Consider the following 12,286-nt stretch of genomic DNA (forward strand, 5'->3'; position numbering starts at 1 on the left):
TATAACGACCATAGATTTCAAGAATCCAAGCTTCAGTAGAAAATAATTATTTGAACAATTGAACTACAATTTAGCATAATAATTTCACAAAATAGACAATTACCAAACGCTACCGGTTAACGTTATTATGACGTCATAAAGGACTCGTTTAATTGACTTCATAACAAAGACGTTACTAAAAAAAATTGTATACATATTTGAACTGCCCGATGAACCATGTAGATATGGAGAAAGCGCTAGCAGTAAATGGTTGTTTTTATGGAATGTGTCATTCTGATTTTTAACATTTATTTACAACTGTGCCGAATCATCTTCTAATATAAATATATATATATATAATATATATATGTCTGTTTGTATGTATGTATGCATATATATATATATATATATATATATATATATATATATATATATATATATATATATATATATAATTTTGATAAACTTCCAACCTTAACGTCACTACATTTTTATATTTTTCATGACATTTTCCTTTATATTGAGATTGTATCTGAAAGTCCTGGTGCGTATTACAATCGATTTGCTGCGTTTTTCCTCTATGTGTCGAACACTACGTCAAAGAATGAATCCTATCTTTGTTTCCGTGAAATAGAGAATGTGGACAAAGTTGTGCATCAGTTATGTAAGATCCGATTTCTTCATATCTACTTTCAGTTCCTAGTGTATACACTTCGGGGTTTGCTGGATTTTTCCTTTACGTATCCAACACTACGTCAAAGGATGACGGCCATCTTTGTTTCCATGAAATACAGAATGTGACCGGTACTCCAATAGAGATCCAGACAATAAGATGTTCTGTTCATGGACGATATGTGATATACTACAACGAACGGATACAGGGTGTTACCTATCCTAGTTATTACTCACAATACGCAAACAATGACCTGTGTGAAGTGGAAGTTTTTGGTGAATTTAAAATAGACTCCTGAAATGTTTTCGCAATGCCAATTATTTGATCATGTGAAACGGATAATTCAATGACTGAATGTCTCTCTCTTAATACAGGATGTCGTGACCCAAAATATCATGGACTTAATTGTGATCAACCGTGTCCCGACGGATGTCAAGAGAAAAGGTGTGACGTCAAGACGGGTCAATGTCTGGGCTGCATACCGGGATATCAAGGTCCTCGCTGTAGTCAAGGTAAACATACACAAACAGGTATCGTGAGTTTATCCTATGTTATCAGGTATATCGTGTATCGTGTTTGCGTATACCAGGTATATCGTGTTTTGCGTATATTAGGTATATCATGTATCGTCTTTTACGTGTATCAAGTTTTCCTTTTATCGTCAAAATCGTTTAGTGCATACATTCGAAAACTACCGGGGTCGTATATTGAATATTATGAAAAAAGAGCGATACTTTCTGAAAGTTTTATTCGTGTTGTTAAAGATGTTATTTTTAGGAATTGTGGAAACTGTCTTTGAATTCTAATTCTGGTTCACTTAATGCATTGTTTTTATTCGTGTTGTTATTCGCTTAATGTTAAGTGGTTACTAACTTATTTCGAAATAAATAGATATTTTCGATGCGTAAAAAGTTCATCTTGTGACTATTCTTCCTGTAATTAGTAGATTTTTAAAAAACATTTCTGGTAAAAGTACAGCACAAGCAACATTCTAAATTACAAAATACCGTCAAATCTATTACCAAAATTCATGTATATACAAGACCTGAGAAATGAGTGGAATTCAGATGGTGTTGTAATCAAATGAAGTGGATTTTGGGGGATTTGTATGAATATATTTAAGAAAAAGGAAAGAAAATTAACATGCGTCAATTTCATGCTAACATAACGCAGTTATCTTACATCGTTGACCGATTGTTTTCCTTTTGCATTAAACTGCACATAGTATAGTTATCTAACTCGTCGGGTTGCGTAATATGTACATTATCAAATTCAAATATGAGGTGAAGGCATCATTGTTATAAAATGTCACATATACTTGAGTTACATGTATCATTGATACTCTCAATGAAACATACAAACCAATAAACAAATCATAACTACCCAACTAAGACAAACATAAATTATGCTAAATTAAATTATCTACCGTAGAAAAACCAACGGAATTTTATATCAATATGAATTACCCCTATTGCAAAGAATTGAAAAAATGAAGTTGGAACTCGAAATCCCCTCATTAAAACAATCTAAAATTGCCAGTGGAAATACATATCTCTATAGTTTATATAATCAATATCTTAATAGTATTTTGCCAGAAATGTACAATACATTATATTGTCTTCAGTGAATACACCTGTATACTCCGTGTAACACGGAGGGCTTCCAAAGGCCGACTGAAAAATCGGAACTTCAATGTCGATTCGATGTATTCCTGTGAGCTCGGAATTGGGGACACCACGGGGTCGTCCACTTCTGCTTCATGCTTGGGTATTTTATTGAAGGTATATACTAGCGTCAAACTGGCGACTCGGCTTGTTTTACAGGCGGGATTGTTTCGGCTTCTCCATCGTCGACTTCTCATGTGTGTCAGAGAGTTCGTATGCAATACAGTTGTAATAATGAGCCTTGCAAATAAAGATAATGTTGTTACAATAGTCCCCAACCTCCAACATTCAAAAAGAGGGTCATGACCCTCTCGGGAAGGCACGCAATATGGTCACATTGTGTAACGGCATTCACTACATATCTGTTAGGATTGCATGTGTTTATATGATTTTGCCTTTTAGCATGTGTTATGAGATCATATATAGATGCAGACCTAATAGACAAGTGCGAGATACACAATGGACAATAAGCTTCATGCTGCCCCCAGTCAATAACTTGTTTAAGCATGGAAAGTAATTTTCCCAGATTTGTTGGTAGGTAGAAACATACCAAGTATGGTTTTGTTTTTGTTGGCGTCTCTGCTGGTCCTGATAAGGGTCTGCTCTTGGTGGAAGCCATGTTACATAATGACTTTAATCGCCGATTTGTCGAAACAACTCGCAAATATTTGTTAACATCTGGTTTGATAACTTTTCTGTAATGTACATGCCTATTGGAATTGTTTACTTAGATAATATTTGAGTTAAGCATCACTGAAGAGACGTTATTTGTCGAAATGCGCATCTGGTGCATCAAAATTGGTACCGATTAAGTTCTACATTATGACCCCTGGGTCGAGGCCTCTGCTGGTGGACTGTCAGTCTCCGAGGGTCTCTACAGCCCAGTAGCTAAGTACTTTGTTAATAGTTTGAAAATACGGATGTATATTTAATTACTGTTATAAAATTTAGATATTCATATCAAAATTGAGGGATATCTCCCTCACGCATATCTCTTATCCTTAGACGAATTTTACTCCACTTTTTTGGCACACTGTTTTTCCCTATAATAGCTCTAAAACTTAATTGTTATTTCGGATTTCAAACATTTCGGTTGAGCATCACTGAAGAGACATTATTTGTCGAAATGAGCATCTGGTGCATCAAAATTGGTATCGTATAAGTTTTACATCAAAGCTTCTGTTGCAAACTGGAAATTTCTCACGAGAACAAATTTACAAAACCAAATCCAGAAATCGGATGAAAAATATGGCATGTCGGGTAATAAAAAAATAATCGGATTACCCGGAAGGGGTCAACAAATCGGGTGTAACCCGACAGAATCATGCGAGTTAGCAACTATGGTTGTTACAAGCTTTGTCTGCTGGAACCAAAACACATTCTTCATCTGACCCATTTTATTCTTTTATCACTTCTGAGTTACTAAACACAGAAGGATAGACGGTACACACTTTTATTTTTATATGTCTAATGCGGGATTTTGATATTTCTCTTATACACTGTACTTTTAATCCATTCTGACGATGTATCAAATTCTTTTCCATATTAATAGATATCATAATCTTAATGATGAATAAGTACAATAATAGGTTATATACATTTAAACGGGGGCGTCTACTCTCGTTATTTAATTGTATGTATTTAAAAGTAGGTTTTTTTTTTCATTTTTGGATTCAAATAGATAATGAAATTTGATAACATGAAGTCTAGTACGAAATGTTCTGGTATATAATGTCGCATAATATCATTCAAAGCAGGACATATAAGATTATAAGGCCCTTCAACTCCAATATCAGAGCTGAAAATATTCCATTTTCTTTGATTTCGATTTATATCTAACCACTTTTCCGTTTGTATGGGTAATTTATGATTTGTAGCTCTAAATCTGGTTAGTATGCAATGATTATGTATTGAAATATTCGACAATATATATCCTTGATATCTACTGTAAAAGGATTTAAATTCGTGGGGTCCAATTTTCTTGGATTACTGAATGTTTATGAGTTCGTGGGGACGTAATTTCGTGGATTTATATGTTTGTAAGAAAGATACCTCTGGAATGTAATTATGATTCTTTATTCGTTGAGGATGTAAATTCGTGGGTGAGGGGTACCCACGAATTGCACGAAAATTGAACCTCCACGAATTCTAATGATTTCACAGTATACATCGTATATATCCAATTTCAATGGTATATCAAAATGTCTGGTAATAAAAGTCTGATGATCAAATGAAAGCGCTTACGTTTTCCTAGTGTTATCTTGTAATACCATATCCAGCTTATATGGAACATCTGGATAAATCCTTTTAGGAGTGTAGGTCAATGGCATTTGTAAAGATGTCATACATTTTGATTAATTAGATAAATTAATAATACCAACACTACCTATGTGTATAACCATATTTTGGTAAAACTCCATATATTTAAAATGTCAACATTATTAAATTTACAAATTCTAATCATTATTGATTTGTTATCGTTATTGATGATACACATTAGATTAATCAAGATAAGATTCAATATCTCCTTAGTTGAACTATCAAATCTTATCAGATGTTGTTTATGTTTCATATATATTGTTATGTATTTTTTTAATACTGATTTTAACTACAGATTGCCTAGTTTACGCGACTAAGACAATGGAAGGACGGCCAGTGTCTGGTCAACAGATAATGCTTAGTCCTAGGTATCCCACAAGTCCATGCATGTCCTATTCTCGATTCTCCGTTCATGAGGGTGCGCTTGCAGATGTGTAACTGATTTTTATTTTTTTTGGGGGGGGACTCGCATATCTGATTGCGCAGATATATAGCTACAAAGGTTCGTTGAAATCACCAAAAAGATCTCTTGAATTGTACAATTATTTACACGAAAGGCAATTGTGAATTTCATTAATTTTATGGAATATTTGTGTTACATTTTGTAGGCTTCAGCGTGGATATACTTTTTACCATTTGACTATTACAAACTATTTGGACACTTTCAGTATGTGCTGTACAGACATACGGACTGGAATGTTCTTTATCATGTGGTAACTGTAGTGATGGAGAGACCTGTCACCATGCCACCGGCATGTGTCCAAGGGGATGTAACAAGGGAGTGGAGGGGGACAAATGCCAGACACGTGAGTTCATCGTTTCTGTTTCCCTGAAATATGATTTTCACAAACGGTATTTTTATAGGATGTGTTCACTCACGATGAATATAACAACGTGTTAGACAATCTATCAGATTTTTGTCATCACATGGTCATCTATTGCCAAGGTCATATCCGAGAGGCTTGTGGGTTCGAGTCTAACGGGGATTTTAATTATTTCTCAGACTACTTTACAAAATAAGGTGAATTAGTACTGCACATATCCTCCACTTTCCATCCATGTTAGATTTTTCTGGTGTGCTACTCCTCCTTCACGCCAGTGATTCGAATACTACTCGTAACTTGGCCGCGCCAGAATTCAGACTTAAAACAGAAAAGGTGAAAATAACGAACAGTGATCACTATCCGCTTGATATTTGAAAGCCATTTGCTTGACAGATGTCAACATTGTTGTATTGGTTTCGCTTAAACATTAGCTAACCCTTCCGATCTTGAAGTCACCTCGTCAATGGTCAAGCGTCACGCTGACAATTAGACATATAAAGATATTGTCTAAACAATATCTTGTGAACTCTTCGCATGACGTATTCAAAACTGTGTACACTTGTTCTCCTGAAGTAGCCATGACGCCTGCTGAATTTGAAGTCACAATGTTAAGGGTCAGACTACTTTGGGACATATGAGGATATTTTCACCAGTATCGTCAAAGCCAATTACTTGACAGACATCACACTTGATTCACTTCTACACCCAAAAGAGCAGACGACCACTATTGTTTGTAAGGCCATAGGTCGTATTACTATGGAAGGTAATTTTCGCTCAATATATCGTGATCCCTTTGAATGGTACACTGGTACCATTTTGAAAAGTAGAAGATCAAAATTTTATCATGATGACTTCTCTTCAATTTGAATCGCACTATGTCATCAATTAATATGAAAATATTGATAATTGTCTTTATGACCCTCTACCTGAAAGAGTTCAAACAAATAAATATTGTTTATTAGTACAGACTCTACATTTAATGTTGAACTTTTCAATATTATCACACAAGAGGATTGTGTTCCATGACTTCTTCATATTCATGAAGAATACTCAATGGAAACAAAAGCAACAAAAACATAGCATAAAAATCAAACCATGCAATGTACAAGTATTTGCATATACACCCTGCCGTGTAGGTTAAATGCGGTTTCACTTGTTTCATACCAATTGTTTGAATAATAATTTTAACTACGAATGGCCCCGTTTGCCGGAACAAGATATTATAAAGGTAATGGTAGTTGCAACTGATCAATAGGACATGCTTTCTCCTCCCAGACAGGTCACCCCACATCTGATGTTAACAAGGATTTATACATGTTCTGCTTTAAATTCGGTATGCATTAGAATATATATGAAATTGATCACTGTTTCATCTTTTAGTGCAAGGCAAGGACACTTTTATGATCTTCTTAATGTTAAACGCTTTTATTGGCAAAACATGTTGCTATAACATTTACCTTTCTTCAAAAATAGCATGTCAGCCTGGTTATTATGGGAAGAACTGCGGACAGAGATGCAGTGAGAACTGTAAAGTGACAAACCACTGTAACAGATTTACAGGGGATTGTGACAGGGGCTGTAAACCGGGATGGAAGATACCAACATGTCAGGAAGGTAACTGTATGTCGGAGGGAATCTAGTTAAAACAAATTGGCGATCAGTGTTTGAAATGTTTCATTTTCGATAACGTGATGCATGATATATGGCACATTGTATATCCAGGGTTCCGTGTTTTGTATTGATTATAAGAGTTATGAGATTAATCACAGTTTTTTTAATCTTCACCTTTCATGATGCAGAGTAACTATTATCATATGTTAATAATTTTCAGAGGTACTTTATGATTTTAAAGTCGATTTTATTTCAATGCATTGAAATATTTTCTGAATTCAAAATTTTCAGAATGCTTTGGATATGTTACCTTCTTATAAGCTTACCTGAGTCGATATCTCAAGCGAACATTTCGTAATTTGCTTTCGATATCGTTAACGTTTCACATGATAAAACATCTTTACAAAGAATGCTTAAACAAATGTAATCAAATTTTGGTTTAACAATCTGTGAAGGGAGATAAGGCCAGACCTTCAGGAAAGGAAGAACAATTGAGACCTTTGAAAAACAGTATTTTAGAACTTAAATTGTTATCAAGTAGCACTAGGCCAACATGAAAAAATAATTGTATTTTAAGTATCCTTTGGTAAAGGGAACTTAAATTTGTTCAATCGAAAGAAAATATCACTTATAAAAAGACATTGTTACATGTTAAGCATATTCTTCTCAAGAACCACTGAACCAATTCGAATAAATTTGGCACAACACATCATGACATCAAGTTTACTTCGAAGGTTACAGGCATATGTTTTCAGATATTTACATTGCCCTATTTTTGATTCTCTGTTCTTTATAGTATTTATAAGATCGGTTATTGTTTGTTACTATGCCCTCTTCAAAGAAGAGGGACATATTGCTTTGCACCTATAGGTCGGTCGGTCCTTATGTCGGTCAGTCCGTCGGTCGGTAGACCACATGTTGTCTGCTCAATATCTTGAGAACCATTCACGTGGTGGTATTGATATGCCATATGTGGGTTGGTTATGAGTAGAAAAGGAACCCTAGTAATGTTTATTAGGTCCACATGTCAGAGGCCAATCTACTCTAAACATAGGAAGACATTGTCACCTCAATGTCATCTTGAGAAGTCTCTGCTTGCCAAACATCAAACTTGATACACTGGTACATCCTAAGGAGTAGATGACCTCTATTGATTTTGAAGTCACATGGTCAAGAATCAAACTGGACATAGGGATATGCTGACCACTCAATGTCTAGATAACCCTTTGCTTGACAGACACTACATTTGGTACATTAGTGCATTTTTAGGAAAAAAATGACCCCTATTAATTTTGAGGTCACATGGTCAAGGGTCAAACTGGAAAAGTAAAATAATGTCCGCTCAATATCTTGAGAACCCTTTGCTTGTCAAACATCCAATTTGATATTTCTTATGTGCGTTGGTTATGAGTAAAAGAGGACTATTGTTTTGCAAGTCAAAGTTCGAGGGTCAATCTTTTTCTGGATATAGGAAGACATTGTCCGCTCAATATCTTGAGAACCCTCTGCTTATCAGACATCAGACTTGATACACTGATAAATCCAAGGAGTAGATGACCCCCTTTGACTTTGAGGTCACATGATCAAAGGTCAAGGATCAAACTGGACATTGAATTATACTGACCACTCAATGTCTCGAGAACGCTTTGCTTGACAGACATCAACCTCAGTAAATTGGTACATTTTATGGGGAAGATTATACCAATTAATTTTGAATCAACATGGTCAAAGTTCAAGGGTCAAACTGGACATAGGGATATATTGCCTGCTCAATATATTCAGAACCCTTTGCTTGACGGACATGTTCAGAAGAAGATGATCCTAAATTGATTTTGAATTTACATGGTCAAACATTGTTTCCTATAACTTGGGACCTGATTGATTGATTGACACCAAGATTGGTAGACTAGTGCAGTATACATGTACATAAGGAGAAGATTACCCCTATTGAATTTAGGTCACTTGGTCAATCTACTCTTGACATAGGAAAATATTGTCTGCTTCATATTTTGAATTGGTGATACTACTATCAATAAAATGATGCATGTGTATAATTGCATCATGGAGGCATATATATGTTTTACAAACATCTTTTATGGGGTTAACCGCAATCCATTTTTCCTTCTTTAAGCTACAAAATGTAAAGAGCTAGGTTACGATTTTGAATTATGTATAGCCAATGATCATTGATTGCATACAAGTTCATGGGTTGCCTAGCCCTGTGGCATTATCATAGTTGAGTGCAATTGGTGGCAAAATGAAAATGAAATGTCAAATGTCTAAGAAATCACAAAGGCCAAGATAGAAAAAAAAAATTACCGCAAAAAAAGCGGAATGGGTACCTATTATTGCGACGATGTGTTGATACGCATATATGATTTAAATTGAAGAATAAAAAAGTTTCAAACGTGTAACAAATTAGTTTTTAGTCAATAATTCAATGAAAATGGACATAGATGCTATCAATCCTGTAAATTTTTTACGGGTAAGAAAATATAAAGTACTGGCAATAGCGCTGAATTTCTGACAGAAGGTACAGGTCATACTGCTGTAAGTATCAATCAAACCAGTAAGTTATGATTATCACGTTACATGAAACTCTTTTTAAATTGAAATTGATCTTCTTCTCAGCATTGTCTGTCCTTTTGAAAATCGTCTTCTTTCGGAGTGAATGCCACTTCGATATACGGTTGTGAAATCGCCATTTTCTGATAAACATAACTAAAGTAAGTTGTACGTCGGATAGTTATGCTATTACGAACGACTTACTGGTAGGATAAGATATGTTACACTACTAGAAATGGGCCTAAAATTTACGGCTCTCTAAAGAATTGCAAAAATACGAAGTTGAACATCATTTTCTAATACTTGATATTCATTAACCTCCTAAGAAAATAATCACTTGTCCCATGGGGCAAGTAAGCATTAAGTTTCATTTTTCCGAACTGGGTTTTTACTTGTATTGGGCAATTGGACAACCTTTAATGTCGATCTCATTGTTTCCAGATTCTTTCAAATTCGTCTAATTAATATTGAAAAACTAGGTGGACTTGATAAAATATTCTGTCCTTTAAGCACCATTTCATAGATAGTTGTGTTCAAAGCATAGCTAATGAGTTCACAGCAATGCCATGAAGGAGAGCTGAATCTTTCAAAAGGTGTATGTTGGGTAACCACTACGATTTGACATATCTGGGTAAACTTGAAATAAATGCCATCATAAAGGCTTTCACATCTGCTTTGTACTTGGATGGAAGGTGAAGATAACGAACAATAACTCCTACACGCGATATGAAATAGAAAGTTGGGCAAACACATACCCCTGGATATATCATATGTGGGATGAATTGCCTTGGAATAGTAAGCATCCCCTGTCGACCCGTCACACCCATGATCTCTATATTTAGAAGAGATAAACGGGGTTCCGTAGTCAAAATTCGTGTGCCTAGAACGGCCTAACAATCGGTATGAAACAAGTCCGACAGCATTTGACACAATGATAGGTTATATTGGCAAATTAAATTGTTATAACTACCATGGATGTTGCGAAATCCTGACTTTACATAAGATATGTTATTGAATATATATGTTAACAGCAAAGTAAGAATTCAATCTTATGACAGCAGCTTCTCATTTCGCAACTTCCCATAATTATGTAGGAATATTCTAATATCAAGTATCAATGATGTTATGTGTCTCAACCGATTCAATACGCAAAATACATATGATAGTATAAATTTGGAAAAATCAATCACCTTCAATCTGAAATATATTGCTTTGATAGTGTTTCCGTCCTGCAAAATATACTTTGGGGTGTACATGATGACTTTAACTTGATATTGGTTTCTTGCAGAATGTGACGGCGGGATGTACGGCGCAGGCTGCACACAGAGTTGCGGCCCCTGTCTACACAACAACCAGTGTCACCATATTAATGGCACGTGTTTAAATGGCTGTTCTTCCGGGTATCAGGGATGGAACTGCAAGGAGAGTGAGTTTTACATGTGATATGTATTTATTGTAAGACTAAATGTAAAACTTATACGGTACCAATTTTGATGCACCAGATGCGCATTTCGACATGTAAATGGTATATGATAGACAGGTACACATCATAAAGTACAGTTACTTCGTCGAGATAACCGTCACAAAACTTAAAGTGTTAGAAGTAAACACAGTGATGCTGTGAAACTCAGAAGCGTTTATGCATAAATAATGAAATGACGTACATTGTGAAATTATTTTTATCCAAGCTATCTATTCATGAATATTTGCAAAACGAAAATTGATGACAGAAAACGAGGTATTTCATAGTTTCTCGTGAGATATGTTTTGCCATGTAAACAAAATTTAGAAATGGCGAAACACATAGATATCTGCATATACTACATTTTATCCTATACGTGTGGTGTATATTGAAAGTGAGATAAAGCATTAGCTTTATCACACGCCCGTTCGATAAAGCACTTCTGGTCCGAACTACTGTTGACACTGTCCCTGCTTGGATGACATATTTTCTGTGTTTATGGATGTCGACGCAAGAAATAAAGCGTATAACTTGTAATTCTGCATTTATTTAGAATTTCCTTTATATCAAAATTAAAATGATGTTGCCCCCACTGACATATACTACAAGTTACCGGCCATAAAAATGTTAACTCGATCAATAACTACTCAAAAATTAAGTCTAGAAAACAAAAAGATGTTCACACTATTATCATCGACCAGGAGTCAACCTCCAACTAAACAAGCCTAATCGAAAGTACCTCGTCATGCTGCGGTTCCAAGTATCCAAACGCACAGCCATATTGAAATGTGATAAATCTCAATAGCTTTACTTACTAGGATTAAAATGCCTCAAGATCTCCTTTCGCCCTCAGATCCAAAGAAATCACGTGAATAAAATCCAAATGCACAAACACTTCTACTTTTCATTGTAAACTGTTGAACATTCTACATTAAAATGTTACTTTCATTGATCGTTGTTATCCTACATATATTTATTTCAAAAAGACGCCGACATCAAACTTCTATCAGAAGGTGAGGCATACGTCAAAAAATAAATACTCGGTCATTAGTTGTTAATTTGTTGGAATGGCAAAACTATTATTAATTATACTATAATTCCTTCTAAAACAATTTTCATTCATTATGTATTTGATAAAAGTGCCCTTTTGTACTGTATTGGATGGAGTTTATGCGCACTATTTTTTTTC

At 34.9% G+C, this 12,286-nt stretch overlaps 1 protein-coding gene across 4 annotated transcripts in view; it reads left to right on the forward strand.

Moving 5' to 3' along the window:
• LOC130046635 (platelet endothelial aggregation receptor 1-like) overlaps window positions 1-12,286 on the forward strand; it is a 41,489-nt gene that overhangs the window by 20,566 nt on the left and 8,637 nt on the right. For 2 of the 4 annotated variants that reach the window (XM_056146248.1, XM_056146249.1), the window contains exons 4-9: window positions 676-927; window positions 1,027-1,164; window positions 4,931-5,053; window positions 5,304-5,441; window positions 6,933-7,073; window positions 10,924-11,061. In XM_056146248.1, the coding sequence (XP_056002223.1) occupies window positions 676-927; window positions 1,027-1,164; window positions 4,931-5,053; window positions 5,304-5,441; window positions 6,933-7,073; window positions 10,924-11,061 (930 nt within the window). The remainder of the gene's footprint in view (window positions 1-675; window positions 928-1,026; window positions 1,165-4,930; window positions 5,054-5,303; window positions 5,442-6,932; window positions 7,074-10,923; window positions 11,062-12,286) is intronic. The other 2 variants (XM_056146250.1, XM_056146251.1) reach the window with 1 other exon arrangement.

This window comes from Ostrea edulis, chromosome 8, assembly GCF_947568905.1.
Source record: "Ostrea edulis chromosome 8, xbOstEdul1.1, whole genome shotgun sequence".
NCBI lineage: Eukaryota > Metazoa > Mollusca > Bivalvia > Ostreida > Ostreidae > Ostrea > Ostrea edulis.